The sequence below is a fragment of the Pteropus medius genome, unplaced genomic scaffold, assembly GCF_902729225.1.
Source record: "Pteropus medius unplaced genomic scaffold, Ma_sr-lr_union100, whole genome shotgun sequence".
Lineage (NCBI taxonomy): Eukaryota > Metazoa > Chordata > Mammalia > Chiroptera > Pteropodidae > Pteropus > Pteropus medius.
This window is the reverse complement of record NW_024343732.1, coordinates 1760820-1777490: the sequence shown is the minus strand read 5'-3', so window position 1 is coordinate 1777490 and position 16671 is coordinate 1760820. Positions and strand designations below refer to the sequence as shown.

At 50.4% G+C, this 16671-nt stretch overlaps 1 protein-coding gene across 3 annotated transcripts; it reads left to right on the top strand.

Moving 5' to 3' along the window:
- Window positions 1-381: 381 nt before the first annotated feature.
- IL12RB1 (interleukin 12 receptor subunit beta 1) lies at window positions 382-16152 on the top strand. Of its 3 annotated transcripts, none has more exons than XM_039867846.1 (16): window positions 382-538; window positions 1296-1358; window positions 2249-2375; window positions 2877-3046; window positions 4280-4419; window positions 6700-6733; window positions 7184-7309; window positions 8050-8132; window positions 8968-9205; window positions 11022-11189; window positions 11914-12051; window positions 12386-12541; window positions 12718-12852; window positions 13715-13817; window positions 14180-14261; window positions 14975-16152. In XM_039867846.1, exons 1-16 carry the CDS (start codon window positions 478-480, stop codon window positions 15332-15334), a joined length of 2184 nt encoding a protein of 727 aa, XP_039723780.1. In that variant the 5' UTR covers window positions 382-477; the 3' UTR covers window positions 15335-16152. The 3 variants fall into 3 exon arrangements, with proteins under 3 accessions (XP_039723780.1, XP_039723779.1, XP_039723782.1); XM_039867845.1 differs by having other exon boundaries at window positions 13712-13817; XM_039867848.1 differs by lacking the exon at window positions 13715-13817 and having other exon boundaries at window positions 14975-15220.
- The last annotated feature ends 519 nt before the right edge of the window (window positions 16153-16671 follow it).

Sequence of the window (16671 nt, the reverse complement as noted above, 5' to 3'; positions counted from 1 at the left end):
GGAGTTTGGGGAAACAGGGAGGTGGGCATTTTGGGTGTCTCGGCATACAGCAAGCACCTTGTAAAAATTTGTTGGGATGGTGGCCTCAGATCTCCAAGGACACTGGGCTCCATTCAGCTCCTGAGTCTCAGTGAAGACTGGAAACCCGGCCAAGGGGGCTGGTACCTGGTGTTCAGCTTGGGTCTGGGGCCAGCAGAGCAGAACCCCAGACCTGGGGCCTGGGTCTGACTTGCCCCGCAGGTACGTTTGTGGCTGGGATGAGGCCAAGACCACCACGATTCTGACTTCCTGGGTTTCTCTTTCACTTTGACTTGCCTGGGAGGGGCCATGACATCTAACCTTTTTTTTTTTTTTAATCTTCCTTTTAGTTTTCTTTCTTGCTCAGCTTCAACGTGTTCTAGGGTGAGGACAGGGTGTTTGGGGCCTTGTCAGTGGCACAGAAGCTTGTCCTGGGCCATAGGCCTCTGCGTGGACCAGATGGGGCAGCCAGTGGCCAGGCTGGTCCCCCTCCTCCTCCTCCTGCTCCCCCAGCAGGGCGGTGAGTTCCACGCCCCACCCCCTACCCCAATCCCCAGCCGCTACAGCTTTTCTTGATGGGGGGAATGTGTGTGGAGGGCCTTGGACCTGGGTTCCAGGATTGGTTTTTCTGTCTTTGTGCCTGTCTTTCTCTCTATCAAATGGATAATCAGTGATCACGGCTTTTGGGGTCAGACTTGGGCATCTCCCTTCTGGTCTTGATTTTGTCTTATATGGAATGGGTTGGATCTTTGAATCTTTCCCAGAGTTCAATGAGAAATAGCTTAGGAAGGGATAATGAACAAATATGTATATGATAGGTATACCTAACATAGTATTTACTATAAATTCTCCCTCCATCCTGTGGAATCGAGTGGAAAGAGGCCCAGCCCCCCTGTGGATAACTGGGTTTGAACTCTTATTCCAGCTCTGCTCTTGCTGCTGTGTAACCTTGGGCGACTTTTCGCCTCTCTGTGACTCAGTTTCCCTCTCTATAAACTAGGGATTAGCAAGGTTTCAGGGTCTTTGGGTGTCAAGCAGGGCTGGAGACTAGTGACAGGGAGGGGGCCATGGAGCCCTGGATTGCTTTGGAGGAGCAGCCCTAGAGGTTGATGGGTGGATGGATGGGTGGATAAATGGGTGGATGGATGGATGGATGAGTAGGTGGGTGGGTGCATAGATGGGAAAGTGGGTGGGCAGGTGGATGGTCACTTGGCCATTCCCCAGGCTCTATGCAGTGAAAGGCCAGGACTGTCATTATCTCTTTGTTGTATTTACAGCTGAAGCCTGCGGTACCAGCGAGTGCTGTTTTCAGGACCCACCATATCAGGATGTAGATTCAGGTTGGAGCAGTTCCCCATTGTGTTGGGGGGGAGGTTGTGCTGGGCTCTGATTGACGAATCCCTAGCAGCCCCTCCCTTAGCTCCCTCCTGCCCAGCCAAAGACTTGGGCTCACCTGGGATCTTGAGAGCCCCAACCCAAGCTCTGGTGTTCTGGAGCAGTCACCCTTTCTGAGCCTCATTTCCTCCCTAATGGGGTCACAGGACCAGAGTCTGAGTCTGTTCGGATTGGTCAGCACATGGGGCTAAGCAGTTGTAAAATATTTTGAATTTTTAATTCCCCCCTCCCTGACGCAGGCATTGCTGGAACATTTAGGCTTGTAAAGCGCACTCCTGAGGGTCTGCCACTGAGCAGGTGTATCATCTATTGCTTTGGTCAAGAAATTTTTACTGAGTACCTATTATGTGAACATACAGTTTTAGACATGAAGGAATCATCTGCAAGCCCAGCTTTTTTTCCTGGGATCACAGCCTCATGTGGGAGATAGACAACAGACCAATAAATGCATATACTGCATATGACGACACGCACAGAGCAGGGGGTGGTGAGAGATGGAGAGGAAGAGGGCTGCTTCTGGGTGGCTGGTGGTGGGGGAGGTGACACTGAAGGAGAAACTGGAATGTCAGGATCTGGGGGAAGGGCACACCACATGCAAAGACCCTGAGGTGAGAGCGAGCCTAGTGTGTTCGAGGCCCCATGAGGAGGCTGGTGTGGCTGGAGCAGGGAGAGCTGGGGAGATGGCAGGAGACAGGTGGGAAAGGCATATGCTAAGAGCCATTCAAGCTGCGGTGACACGGTGACACTGGATTACATAAGTGTCACAAAGATTCATCCTGAGGGCATGTCAGCACAGAGACCCATTCCTTACTCTGGTCTGTTCTCAAACCTCCAGGATCTTCTCTAGGCTCAGCCTTGGGCCCCAGGAACCTGAACTGCTACCGGATATTTGGTGCTGGTTATGAATGCTCTTGGGAGTATGAGGGCCCTGCGGCTGGGGTCAGGCACTTCCTGAGGTGCTGGTGAGGACAGCTCCCAAGACCCCAGACCCTCACCCACCATCCAGCCCTTGCCAACCCTATGCCCCTGCCCTCAGATGTGTGATCGCAGCCCAGGGCTGGTCCTTGCCTCTCCCTGGGCTTCAGTTTCTCGCGTGAGCAGGGAGGGTAGGGCTGAGTTGTGGAGGGGAGAGTCGCCTGGGTGGACATCCAAGTTGGGCAGCAATTAGGGTCCCTCTAGTTCTTCCTTCATCCTTACCCTCTCACTCATTCATTAGTCCGTGCATCCATTCATCCATCCATTCATTTCCTCCTTCCCTCTGTAACAGCTCATGTTGGGAGATATGGGGTCCCCCCAAACCCTTCAGTCCCAGGCTGATCTCTAAGGAACCCCTAGGCAGAAGAGGGAGTAAAAGGAGCAGAGAAGGACGCAGGGATGTGATGTATACTGTCTCCTGTGGCTGCTGAGACGTTCTTGGGTCCACTAGGACCCCAGATTCAGCACTAACACTTTCCTTTCCACAGCCTTGGGCCCAAGCGTTGCTGCTACTTCGCTGCAGGCTCGGCCACCAAGCTGCAATTCTCTGACCAGGATGGCGTATCTGTGCTTCATGCTGTCACACTCTGGGTGGAATCCTGGGCCATCAACCGGACAGAGAAGTCGCCTAAGGTTACCCTGAAGCTCTACAGCTCTGGTCAGTACCCAGTTCTCTTTTTCTCCGCTGCCCCTTTCTTACTCAGAGATGCCTCTGGTCCCTAAGCCTAGACCTGGAGGAATTCTGGGCCCCTGGCAAGGGGCTTGAAAATTCCAGCCATTTACATACCGAATACTATTGTGTGACTTGGCAGAGTCTTTCATGGTCCCCTTATTTATCCCCAACACTCAGGTTGCTTCTTGATTTCTCCCTGACACCATAAGGGTGCCAGGACCTTGTTGAGTTTTTAAACTCTGTTTTTATGAGTCAACAACATTCATTTAGCATATAGTCATTGGGCTGCTACTGGGAACCATGCTGAGCCATAGGGGTCATGGGCAAGGTCAATGGAGGTCCTAGGGCTGGGACTAGGATGAGGTGAGTGAGGCACCACCTTGGGCACAAAATTTTAAGGGGGTGCCAGAAAAACCCCTCAGTAGTCATATAAACAACACTGTAATGAAACATTTTTAAAAGTCAAAATTAATGCCAAAAAAATCTATGACAAACAAAATATCAAAATTTTAAATAGAGACAAGACTTGACCTTGTATTTGTACAACCTTTCCTCACTCACTTCACCCTAATCTGGCCCTGCCTCTGCCTTCATGGAGCCTAGATTCGAGTGGGGGTGATGGATGAGGCATAATTAATATACTTGATGAGACACTGCTAGGAGATCAAGGGAGGCCTCCAGCGCAATCTGCATCCTGAAACATAAAATGAATCCAGCAGGAAGAAAGGTAGGGGAGTGTGTTCCAGGTGGGGAAGTGTATTTCACAGCGAGTGCAAAGTCCCTGAGGTAGAATCAGGCACAGTATGACAGACAAGATGCAGAAAGAGTGATAGACGTCTTTCCTTAGATCAGGCTCCTTGAAGTGGGTCTAAAAAATTCATGAGATTTTCTTAACAGTTCTCCAGAGAACTGGAATCAATTAATTACTTTCTTGTCAGTAATTGACAAAAGTGACTGTCTCACCATAACTTTGTCAGCAATGGGTATTAATATTTTAAAAATCTCCTCACTAACAGGATTCTGTGTATAAATTTTGACTTTGACCCATAGAGTACCAGGCTTAGGTGGGAACTGCAGGGTGTCCCTGACTCATGTTTGGGAAACTTGGTTGGCTACCCTGGGCTGGGTGGGGGCATGGGCAAATTTTCTGAAAATTTCAGGACCAACAACTCACACACATGCTAACTTCCTCTCCCCAAACCTCATCTCTGCTTACAGTTAAATACGACCCTCCGCCAAGAGACATCAAGGTGTCAGGGTCAGCAGGGCAGGTGCGCATGGAGTGGGAGACCCCAGCCCGCCAGGATGGTGCTGAGGTACAGTTCCGGCGCCGGACACCTGGCAGTCCATGGAAGCTGGTGAGCTTGTTTTCCAGGTCACTGGCGGGCACAGAACTCCTTGAAATCAGTGTTACCATCGTTACATCTGTCATCCTTCCCACCTTCTCTCCGCTCTTGTGCCATGTCTAGCCTCTAAGGTCTCTCTGACATGAAGCTCTGATTTTGACCTCCCTATTACCTATAGCAGGGCATCCTCATCCTCAGCCAGCCAGGTGCCCTCACTTGCTTTGTGCTTCCTCTGGCGTCCTCCCGAACGGTCGTCATTCCCTAACCATGCCCTGGATTTCCATCCTCCTTGCCTTTGCACATGAAGTTCTCTCCACCTGCTTGCCTCTCCCTCCACCTGAGCACATGTGAATCCAGCCCATCTTCAGAATCCAGCTTGAGGGCCACTTTTTCCAGGAAGCTGCCCTTCCACCCATTCCTCCCTCCCTTTTTAAAAATTGAGATATAATTGACACATAACATTATATTAATTTCAGGCGTATAACTTAATGACTCAATATTTGTACATATTGCAAAATGATCACCATGATGAGTCTAGTTAACTTCGACACCATACATAGTTACAGATTTTCTTTTTCTTGTGTTGAGAACTTTTAAGGTCTACTCTCTTAGCAACTTTCAAATATGCAGTACAGTATTATTAACTGTAGTCACCATTCTGTACATACATTACATCCCCAGGACTTGTTTATTTTATAACTGGAAGTTTGTACCTTTTGACTCCCTTCACACATTTTGCCTACCCTCCTACCCAACTCTCTACCTCGAACAACCACTAATCTGTTCTCCATCTATAAATTTGGGGTTTTGTTTGTTCGTTTTATTTTTATTTTTATTTTTATATTCCACCTATAAGTGAGATCACGTGGTATTTTTCTTTTCTGGCTTGAGTTATCTCTATAATGCTCTCCGGGTCCATCCATGTTGTCACAAGTGGCAAGATTTCCTTTTTTTCATGGCTGAATAATAATATTCTATTGTATGTACATATATCACATTTTCTTTATCCACTCACTCTTTGATGGACACCTCAGTTGTTTCCATATCTTGGTTATTGTAAATAATGCTGCAATGAACACAGAGTTACCTTTGTCTTTTTGAGTTAGTATTTTTGTTTCCTTCAGATAAATACCCAGAAGTAGAATTGCTAGATCATACAGTAGTTCTATTTTTGGTATTTGAAGAACCTACATGTTGTTTTCTATAGTGGCTGCACCCATTTGCAATCCCACCAACAGTACACGAGGGTTCCCTTTTCTCTACATCCTTGCCAGCATTTATCATCTCCTGCCTCTTTGATAATATTCATTCTGACAGGGGTGAGGTAGTATCTCATTGTGGTTTGAGGTGTATTTCCCTAACGATTAGTGATGGTGAGCATCCTTCATGTACCTGCTGGCCATCTGTATGTCTTCTTCGGACCTTCATTTATTCTTCAGCTGCTGCCTATTCCCTGCTCTGTCCTCCCGCTGCCCTAACAGGACAAGCCCGTGCCTACAAGAAACCTCAGCCTTGACCCAATCCCCAATGAGCCCCCAGTTTGAGAAAGACAGAGACCCTGAGTCTCTGACCTGTGGCCAGTCTCCTCCTCTCTCAGACTGAGAGCATCTCAAGGGCAGGTAGTTTCCTCAGCTTCAGCCTTGTCTTCCCTTTAAATGTTGTGCCCCTTCCTGAGCCTCAGTTTCCCCATCAGGTGAATGGGTTCGGATCGATCAGTGGCAGGTGACATGGGACCTCTCTCTGTTTTATTTCCAACCCCTTACGCGCACTCTGCAGTAGGCCCTCCCAGCCTCCCTTGTAGATGAGGAAACTGAGGCTCAGGATGTTGGGAATCTCTCTGAGTCACATGGGGAGGGTGAGGCAGGCTGGGTCGGGGTTCTCCCAACCCCCAACAACACAGACAGACAGGTTTTGCCTCCTAAAATAATTTTTAAAGAAATTATAAAATAAATTTTGCCTCCTAAAATAATTCTTTTAAATAAATATTTAATTTTGGACTAATCTTAGATTTTCAGAAAAGTTGCAGAGAAATACAAAGAGCTCCTGTTAGAACCATCACCCAGCTTCCCTCCTGTTAACATCTTATATTCCCAACTGAGATGAACAGGGTACATCACTAAGAACCGAACTCCAGAGGTTATTAGAAGTCACCCATTTTCCCAAGAATGTTCTCTTTGAATCCAGTCCAGGATTCCACATTGCACTTAGTAAAATAATTGTTTAAAATTTCAAAATAGCTAATATTTTCAACACCAAAATGTAAAACTACATATAAATATGGTCTCATCCTAGGGTGACTGTGGACATCAGGATGATGCTGGCTTCGGTGAGAATAAGAATAGTAACAGCAATGGCTGCAGCAACTTAGCATTAATTGAGCACCTACTGTGTGCCAGGCCAGTTCTAATTTCTTTGTATACCCATTGGCCTGCCCCGTAGTTCAGTATTGGATTATTCCCACTTCACAGGTGAGGAAAACTAAGGCTTGGGGGTGAGAAGCCATAGGCCAAAGTCACATTTCAAGGCACGGCCTTGCTGGGACTTGAACCTAGAACAGGGGAAGAAGAGGGTGATCCTTGAGTCTCTAAGAGGACACGTCTTGGCCTGTTCCTGCCATGTCCTCAGGGCCCGGCACACAGTTAGCTCTTAGTAAATTCATGTATACAGTTGGCACTCAGTAAATGCACTATAGCTAAGTGACCAGTGCCATGCCCCATGTACCCCTGGGTGTGAGACATCAGGCCCTTGGCCTCATGTCTGACCTGTTTTTCCCCAGAGTCATGCCTTTGTCCCCTGGAGATAGACGCAGCCCAGGAATTTCAGCTACGGAGGAGGCGGCTTGGGCCAGGGGCCCCAGGAAGTCCCTGGAGCAGCTGGAGCAACCCCGTGTGTGTCCCTCCTGGTGAGAGCACCCAGAGCCGTAGGAACAGGGGCAGGCATTAGAAATATGACAGCGGGTATTAGAACTAAGGCAGCAAGTGTTAGAAACAAGGTGACAGGTGTTCAAAATAAGGCAGATGGCCATAAACAAGCTTTGCCTTGTAAAGCATGGTGAATTCATGATCTAAAAAGAACACATTTATCAGTCTTCCTCTCCTTCCAATTTGTTTGGTTGGTTTTGTTCTTTTAAAGCCGCATGAGGAGTTGATGGGTGAAAGTGGCTGTATCATGAAGATATTTTCCCAAATAACATAGGAAGCTGGAGCCAGGACAGCTCAGGAGTGAAGATGTGGGTGGGGTGGGGTGTGAGGAGGGGTGGGGGTGGGCAGGGATGGAGTGACTGTCAGCATTTGTCCCCAGCCCCGCCAGCTAGGGCCTCCTCCTGCCCAAAAGGATATCTGCTGGGAAAAAATTCTAAGAGTTGTTTTCAGATTTTTTCTTTCAATTGTGGTAAAAAGCACCCAACATGAAATTACATCATTTTACTCATTTTTAAGTATCCAGTTCCATCGCATGAAGTATATTCACATTGTGAAACATATCTCTGTTTTCAGATTTGGAAAAGTATTAAGAACCCCTAAAATTTTGTGTTTCGTGGGAGGGAAGGTCAAGGTCCTGGGTCCCCATCCGAGGTCCACAGAAGGTTGTGAGGAGGGGCACTCCCACCCCCTCTAGCGTCACCATCTTGCTATCTCATGGCAGAAATCCCCCCACCGCCCGACGTGAGGTTCTTGGTGGAGCCGCTTGGCCCAGATGGGAGGAGGCAAGTGAATCTGCATGGGCAGGTAATGGGGCTGTCACAGGGCTATGCGGTGGCCTGGGAATGGGGAGGAGGTGACAACAAGCTGGAGAGGGTGGTATGCAAGTGGGAGACAGAAAGAGACAAGATGTGGAGGTGGCAAGGACTAGAAGGACTGTGTGTTTAACTAATGGGAATGGGGAGCCATGGAGGGTATGTGAACAGAGGAGAGATATGGCTGGACTCAGATATTCACAGGCTCCCTCCGGCTACCCTCAGGGAAACAGACTGTGGGGCTCCGGTAGATGTTGGAAAGCCAGGAGGGGTCAATTGTGTTGGTCTGGATGCGAGATGATTTCTTTGAAGTCCCCTAAATAGCCCATTTAGTATAGTCTAATTAACCCCATTTTACAGAGAAGGAAACTGATGCACAAAAGGAAAATTTCTTGCCAGAGCCAGGGGCAAAACCATGATATTTTACCCACTGGCTTCACCATAACTGACTCAGCCAGGTCCCCAAGGGGCCATCATAATAAGTCTACAGGGAAGTTCCTTTATTTTCGGGGTTTTCTCTCATTTGAATTCCATGGGGAAAATTTCCAGGCTTGAGGTCAGCGGGTCCAAAGATGGAAACTCCTTTTTTCCTAGGGGGTTTTGCCAAATTACCACCCCCAAATAAAACTCAACGTGCACAGGATGTGAATGCCAGTTTCCCAGCAGCCTTGCCAGCGTCTAGGTTTATTATTTTTTAAATTTTTGGTGCATGTTGTTGGCTGTGGTCTGTGAATGAGTCCGTGTTCGTGGACTGTGCCCTGATGTCTACCCACGGGGACAATGAGCATGTTTAGATCCCCACAAGTCATCTCTCCCTCTCATGACAGCTGCCCCAGATCCAGCTTCCAGAAGGCTGCCAAGAGCCCAAGTCTGGCGCAGAGGTGACCTACCGCCTCCACCTGCACATGCTGTCCTGCTCGTGTAAGGCCCAGGCCACGAGGACCCTGCGTCTGAGGACAAGGCTCATCCTCTCGGGCGCTGCCTATGACCTGGCTGTCATCTCCTGGAATCGCTTTGGCCCCGGCCCCAACCAGTCATGGCATATTCCTGCCCATGTGCACACAGGTGCCTCCTCCGGTTGGGGAGGGCCATGGGAGGGCCCCTCAGAGCTGAGCACCTACTCTGAGCCTCAGCTAGAGTAAAGTGAGGCGGGTGTTTAATTTCGGGGTGTGTCAAAAGTCTGTAATCAAGATACATAATATTATAAAGCAGTATTTAAAAAAAATTCTCACTGGCAAACTGCAGCCTGGGCCTATTGCCTGTTTTGAAAATAAAGTTTTATTAGGACAAGAGCCAGGAAAAAGGTATGGAGAGTGATTCAGGGTCATGCAAGTACAGAGTTGATTCTATTTTTATTTAAAATCTTGATATTTTATTCAATATATATGCATAATATATGTAACATATGTATTTAGTATATACATACATTTGTATATTAAATGAAAAGTCAAGATTTATATTTATGTATATATGTATGCATATACAAGTATATATTTTATCGAGGTGAAATTCACATAGCAAAATTAACCATTTTAACCTGCGCAATCCAGTGGCATTTAGCGCGTTCACAATGTTGTGCAACCACAACCTCTGATTCCAGAACATTTCTATCACCCCAAAGAGAAACCCCATCCCCATTGGCAGTCACTCTCATCCTCTCCTCCCCCAGCCCCTGACAACCACTAATCTACTTTTTATTTCCATAGCTTTGCCTGTTCTGGACATTTCACATAAGCAGAATGTGGCTCTTTGTGTCTGGCTTCTATGTGGCTCTTTGTGTCTGGCTTCTCTCACTCAGCATCATGTTTTCAAAGTTCATCCACGTTGTAGTGTGTCAGTGCCTCAGCCCTTTTTATGACTAACATTCCATTGTGAGGATGAACCACATTTTGTTTATCTGTTTACCTACCGATCAACATTTGGGCTGTTGCTACCTTTTAATGATTATGAATAGCACTCGTCACATATTTTTGCATTCATTTTAATATTTTAAAAAGATTGTATTAAGATGGTGTTTATCCTGATGATCAAGTCCTCCTCCCTGCCTCTTTAAATTTTGTGCCTGAGATGAGCGCCTCTGTCATCTCACCTGGTCCTGGCCCTGCTGAGCACCCAACAATCCTGTAAGGGCAGGGCTGCTACGATGATGCTCATTTCAGAGCTGAGACAGCTGAAGCTCAGACAGGTGAAGCCACTTGCCAGGGTGGCACAGTAGCGAGTCCACCAGGCCCTGGTCTGGTTTGGACCATGGCCTTGCTGTATGACCTTGAACCAGTGTTTCTCCCTTTCTGAGCCTCAGTTTCTGTATCATTGGGGTGATCATGGTCTCAATGCATAGCAAAATGGTGCCTGTAAAGTGCTTGGCACTGGCCTGGTACATACAGTCAGTGCTCAATAAATGGTAGATGTCACCAGAACCGGAGGCAGCACCCACCTCTCTGAGGTTGCTGCAGACACCCTTGTTCTAGGGAGTGGGAGAGATGCACCCAGGAGACTGAGTGGGTGTGCCCTTAGCCTCTGAGTTCTAGTCAGGCCCCACCCACTGATGGGTGAGACAGGTTGGGGTGGCCAGGCATCTGCTGAAGCAGGAGACACCCATGAGGCTCGTGTGGAAAGTGTGTCAATCTAGGAAGCACTGATGGGAACATCCTGGCAAAGAAGCTGTGGTCAGGCTCGGGGAGGACTCAACTCATTCAAACAGTCCCTCTGTCTCCTCTGTACCCAGCCCCACCGCGGCAGCCCCCAATGTGGGGAGATAGTATACTGACCCTCCAGGCCTTGTGGGGGGTAGAGCTGGGTGAGAGGGTAGGGAGGGGCTACAGGCGCCTTGTTGGGGTGGTCTGAGGCAATTGTCCTGATGTGTCTCCCTGTTGCCTTCCAGAACCAGGAGCTCTGAATATCAGTGCTGAGGCCAATGGGACCACTATGCATTGGCCAGCCCAGGCCCCGGGCCTGACGTACTGCATCGAGTGGCAGCTCCGTGGCCAGGATGGAAGCCCTGCCACCTGTACCCTGACTGTGCCTGAAGACTGGGACCATCCTGGAACAGGTATCATGATGGCGATTGCCCTCCTTCTGACTCTGTGTCCTTCGTTAGAGCTCCTGGTCAGCTCAGACCTATAGAGACTGTTCCTGTAGAGTATCAGAGACCCAGAGAGGTCTTGCCACTTGCTTGAATCACACCGAGGTGGGGACAGGTAGAGACTTGGACCCTCCCCCGCCATGCAGGCTAGAGCCTCCTGCTGGGAATCTGGGGTGTCAGAGCTCACCCCTGGCAGGTAGCACCCAGGCGGGTAATGAGTCTCACATTCCAGGGTGTTTCCTAAACATTTACTCTCTTCAGGAAAGGTGGTAGCTAGCAAGATACTGGTGGCAAATTAATGAAGCCTCTGGAGGGAAAGGGGAGGTGCCATATGGCCCAGGCAGCCTCTCACTATCCCACTTCTTGCCATGACCCCAGGAAGCCTCAGCCTCAACCTGTCCCTCAAAATGCTCCCAGCCCAGGGAGACAGAGCTGGATTCAGATACTCTTGTCCAGTGGAGTCCCATAGATACAGATACTCTTGTCTCATGGAGTAGGACTGTGTTGGAGGAGGGAGAGGCAGGTTGTGGGGAATAAAGAAGGGATCCTGGAGGAGGGGACTTTGGTGCAGAGGCTTTGAGGCACAGGTAGGAGTACCCTAGGAGCTCCTGGCAGATGGCACAGACAGAGCAAAGGTATGGAGGTGGGAACACAAACTATTTACTGGCCTGACCATTGCTAATCCTCCCAGCAACCCACCACTGGAGCTCAGCGTCTGGGGCAATGGGGCAGAAGGCCTGTTACCTTATCAACATTTTTGCCACTGCACGCCCGGAGAAGCCCAGCTCATGGTCTAGCGTCCTGTCTACCTATCACTTTGGGGGCAATGGTGAGTGGCTCAAACCTTCAGGGTGGTCTCCCTGGAGGACTCAGCAGTGGCCTCAGCAGTGGGGGTCAGGAGGAGGGAATAAGCATTTAGAGGCACCTAGTCCATGTCAAGCCCTGGTCAGAAGCTGGACAAGTAGAGTCAGCTCAATCAACTCCTAAGACACCCTGAAGAGGCGTCGCCCATTATAGATAAGAAAACTAAGGCTCGGAAAGGGGGAGTGACAGCACCTGAGGAGTGGAGCTAGGATTCTGTGGCCAACGTTACGTGGACAGTGCTGAGGTAGAAGTGCTCAGCCAGAACTCGGAGTTGACCGTGACAATGGCGCTGGTTGCAGCCTCGGTGGTGGGGAGCCCACAGCACATATCAGTGAAAACGCTTGGCCCAGACTCTGTGTCTGTGGACTGGACGCCGTCCCTGCTGAGCACCTGCCCCGGTGTACTGAAGAAGTATGTCATACGCTGCCAAGATGAGGACAGCAACCAGGTGTCTGGTATGTGGGGCAGGACAGGCCTGGCATGGGGAGGAAGGGATCTGGGCTTGAGTTCCATCTTGCTGTGTGACCCTGGGAACCTCAATGGCCTTCTCTGGGTCTGGTTTCTACCACCTGAGCCCAGCCTCCTAGGAGTATAGGGGATCCAGGGAACCATGGCTGCTTCCCTCCTGCAGAGCTGCCTGTGAAGCCCACAGAGACCCAGGTCACCCTTGGTGGTCTGCGGGCTGGCTCAACCTACAGTGTGCAGGTGCGAGCAGACACAGCGACACTGAGGGGCGCCTGGAGTCAGCCCCAGCGCTTCTACATAGGTGAGTGGGGGGGACCAGGGATAGGATTCAAGTATTTACCCAGCATGCACTGCCCTATCCCACCTGCATCTGTAAGCAGTCCTGCCCTCCATGCATCGCCCTCAAGAGACAGTCCCAGCCTAACCTGCTCCCACTACCTCCACCAGCCTCATGCCCTACAACTTCCCCTCTTGAACTTTCTCTCACACTCCTGTGGCCTTGCTCGTGAGGGCCCCTCTGCCTGGAATGTTTGCTCTTCCTGTCGTCAAACTCGTATTCATACTTTAAAACTCAGCACAAAAGCTCCCTTTGGGTGTCCCCCAGCTGTGACTGCCCCTCCTCCATACTGGACACCTTGAGGGTGAGTGGGGGTGTCTATGTCTGGCTCTGCCTCCTCCCTCTGCTGGGGGCTCCTGAGAAGAGGAAGGAGCAGGGGGACTATTTATCGAGTAAATGAATGAATGTATATGAATGAATGAGTGTCTTTCTCATCACAAAGATCAGGAGGTGGGCTCCATTATCTTGGGGTGTGTGGCTTTGAGAGATTTGGAGACTAAATGATCTCGGTTCCTGCCATTGCTTCTGCCTATTGTCCTTGCAGTGAAATCTGGTCCCAAAATAGTGTACCAATGAGTCAGGCTTGGTGTGGGGTGGGCAGCTCTGGATCCAGCATTGCCTGGGTGCCAGGCCTTTATCCCACAGTCACAGGCAGGTGGGTCTCCTGGTCTCCCACTTCACAGATGAGGAAATCAAGGCACTGCGGGGCCCATGGTGTGTCAGGATCAAAAGCAAATTTATGGAGGGCCTGGCGCACCCAGCTCCTTCTCCAGCTGGAGGCAGGAGGGATCCCTCCCCTAACCCAAGCTCTCCCACCCCCAAGAAGTCCAGGTTTCCAAGTTGTTCGATTTGTCCATTGTCCTCATATCTCTGGGGAGCTTCCTGAGCATTCTCCTCCTGGGCGTCCTTCTATACCTCAGCCTGAACAGGTAACTTGCACCCTATCCCCGACCTGACACCCTGACAATAGCGATAGTAATAGTAATAGTAATAGTAATATAGTAATAGTAATAGTAATAGTAATAGTAATAATAATAACTGCTCACACCAAATAGGGATTTGTGCCCACTTTACACATGAGGAAACTGAGGCCCAGATGGTTAGTGCAGCCAGCAGTGAGGGCAGAGCTGGAATGTGACCCTGGGTCTGTTAGACTCCTATACTCCCCTCCACCAATCCAAATCCTCACTCCCTTTGTAACCTAATGAAGGTGAAAAAATAAGTCAGAACAATGAAACAATAAGAACAGGCAGAAGCACTGCTCCGCTGACTGGCTCTCTTCTCTCCCCAGAGTCTTGCGGCATCTGTGTCCACCCCTGCCCACACCCTGTGCCAGCACTGCTGTCGAGTTCCCCAGCAGCCAGTGGAAGCAGGTAAGGGTTCCTTTTCTAGTTCTAGGTCCTGTTTATTGGGTCTGTACTCTGGGCCAGGACTCTGCTGAGTAATGGCCATGTATTAACTTATTTTATTCTACCCCAACCCACTGAGGCAGGGACTCCAAAAATATGTCCTATTTTATAGATGGGCAAGCAGAGGCCCAAAGGGAAAGCTCCTGTGGGCCATTTCCTAGCAGCGGAAACAGAACTCAGAGTGGCTTCAACACAAAGGGAACCTGATGGAAAAAAATGCCAGGGCGGTGGGCTTCCTGCATAGCTGGATGCAGGAACCAGGGATCCATCTCTCCACGCTGCCATTCTCCCTGCAGGCTTCTCTCCCAGGCAGGCTCAGCCTTCCCTCACGGAAGAGAAAATCTATCTTCCCCATTAACTGGAGGAAAACTACAGGGCTATCACTGATTGGCCCAGCATGGGTCACATGCCCATCCCCATGCTTAAGACAGGAACCAGGGGGCTGGAGTGCTCTAATTAGATGGGTCAGGATCACATGGCCGATCACATCAACTAAGAGAAAAGCAGGGGCAATTTTCCAAAAAGAAATTGCGGAGGCGGGGAGTCCTTCCAATGGATCCCCAAATTGGTCTCAAGATTTTAGAGAAGTTAGGCAGCAGGGACCTGGTCCTCCCCATCCTTGTGTGGATGGGAAATAGCACCCCACCTACAGCTTCGGCCCCACTCTCCCTCTACAGGCTTGGCAGTGGCCCAGCCCAGCAGACTTCCTGGAGGAGGAGGAGGAGTCCCCGAAACAAGCTCTGGTGGTGACCATGTCCTGGGACAAAGATGACAGGGCTGACCTGGACATGCCTGGGCCTTTCAAGGACAAGACGGAGCTACCTCAGAGTGCCCCTGAGCCAGCCCTAGATACAGAGCTGCCCTTGGAGGACAGGAGACGGGTGCAAGGATACCCCAAGGCTGGAAGTCTGGGACTCAGTGGGCAGGACAGTCTGGAGGGCAGCCCTGCCCAGGTGGCTGCACTGCCCCTACTCCTGGGAGACCTAATGCAGAGCCCCAGGTCCGGTGACCCTCAGCATGTGAGCCTGGAGGCCTGAAGGAGAAAAGGGAACGTCTACCTCATATGGACAGGAAGACTGACAATCGCAGTCACAGCGGCTGATTACTAAATGCTTATTGCATAGTCAGACTGTCCTGTCCAGACACTCGCATGATGTCTGAGGTACATGGCTGTCCTGTTTTACAGATGTGACTACTGAGGTGCAGAGAGGGCGAGTGGCTGACGTGAAGCCACATAGCACAGGCGGGAGCCAAACTCCAGCCAAGTGACCCAGACCCCATTCCCACATCCCAGACTCTGCCACCATTGCCCCGCCCCCCTACTCTGTCCAGCACCTGTTGCGACATGTCCTGTGAGGGGAACCCTAAAAATCACCATGAAACAGAAGCTGCTACACAAGGCTGGGCCTGATATCCATGGGGCAGGGACAGGCACTGTCATTGCCTGTTGGGGTGGAATAAACTAGAGGGTGGCCCAAAGGAGGCAACATTGATCCCAGGGCCCTGGGCTGGGTGTCTGATCCCGCAGCACTGGATGCGGAGTCTGTGTGTTCAGCTCCCCACCACACTACAGGGGCTCCAGGCTTAAAGGATCTGGGTGGGGAGAAAAGAAGGGAGTCTCTAACATTCTGTGGGAGATGATGGCCCCTTCCCTGGCCTGTCTCTTCTCCTGTAATATGGGGGTGTTGATAATGTTGACCCCTTGCCGAGCTGTTAGGGGGTCTAAGCCTTAATAAATGAGCCTTCTCTTGGGTATCTTTCCCCTGGCTGAAGCCTGATTTCCTGCTCAAAATCCCCAAATAGGAACAGAGAATTCATTCGTTCATTCATTCCACATGCATTTTTAAATCTCCCCTTTTTGGTTCCCCCAAGAGCACCCAGTCTGGGCGAGACACAGCTGGATGATCACTCTGCCAAGTCAGAACTGGGCAGGGAGAGGGGCAGCCCCAGGGGGAGTGAGGTTGGGTCTTCCTCCCATAACAGGAGCCTTGGTTGGCCCCCCAGCCCCGCCCCTCCAAGGAGTCGGTAGCCCTCCAACCGGGGCTCAGTCCTCCCTCCTTTTCACACCCATAGTTCAGCAAGCAGGATCCGTGCCTCTCACTCTCATACACACCCTGAATCCACTGCTTCCTGCCCCTTCCCCGCCTGACCGCCCCCTCATTCTTAAATGAGTTGCCGCGATTCCCTCTGTTGCCACCAGGTGGCAGCAGCGGCGCGTGTCTTCCCGGCCCAGACCTTTCCGCCCCCTCCCACCTCCCACCTGCCACCGAGTTTGCGAAACAGATTTTTCCGGTTTAAAAACGGGGTGAGGGGGCCAGAGGTTGCAACTCAGAACCACAGAATTTTATGGCAAAAGGAGTGAGGCCTCTGGGTG

Coding starts and splice junctions, on each gene's coding strand:
- IL12RB1 (XM_039867845.1), top strand. CDS start 478: ATGGGGCAGCCAGTGGCCAGGCTGGTCCCCCTCCTCCTCCTCCTGCTC. Junction 539..1,295: donor CCTGCTCCCCCAGCAGGGCG/GTGAGTTCCACG, acceptor TTGTATTTACAG/CTGAAGCCTGCGGTACCAGC. Junction 12,853..13,711: donor GCCCCAGCGCTTCTACATAG/GTGAGTGGGGGG, acceptor CCCACCCCCAAG/AAGTCCAGGTTTCCAAGTTG.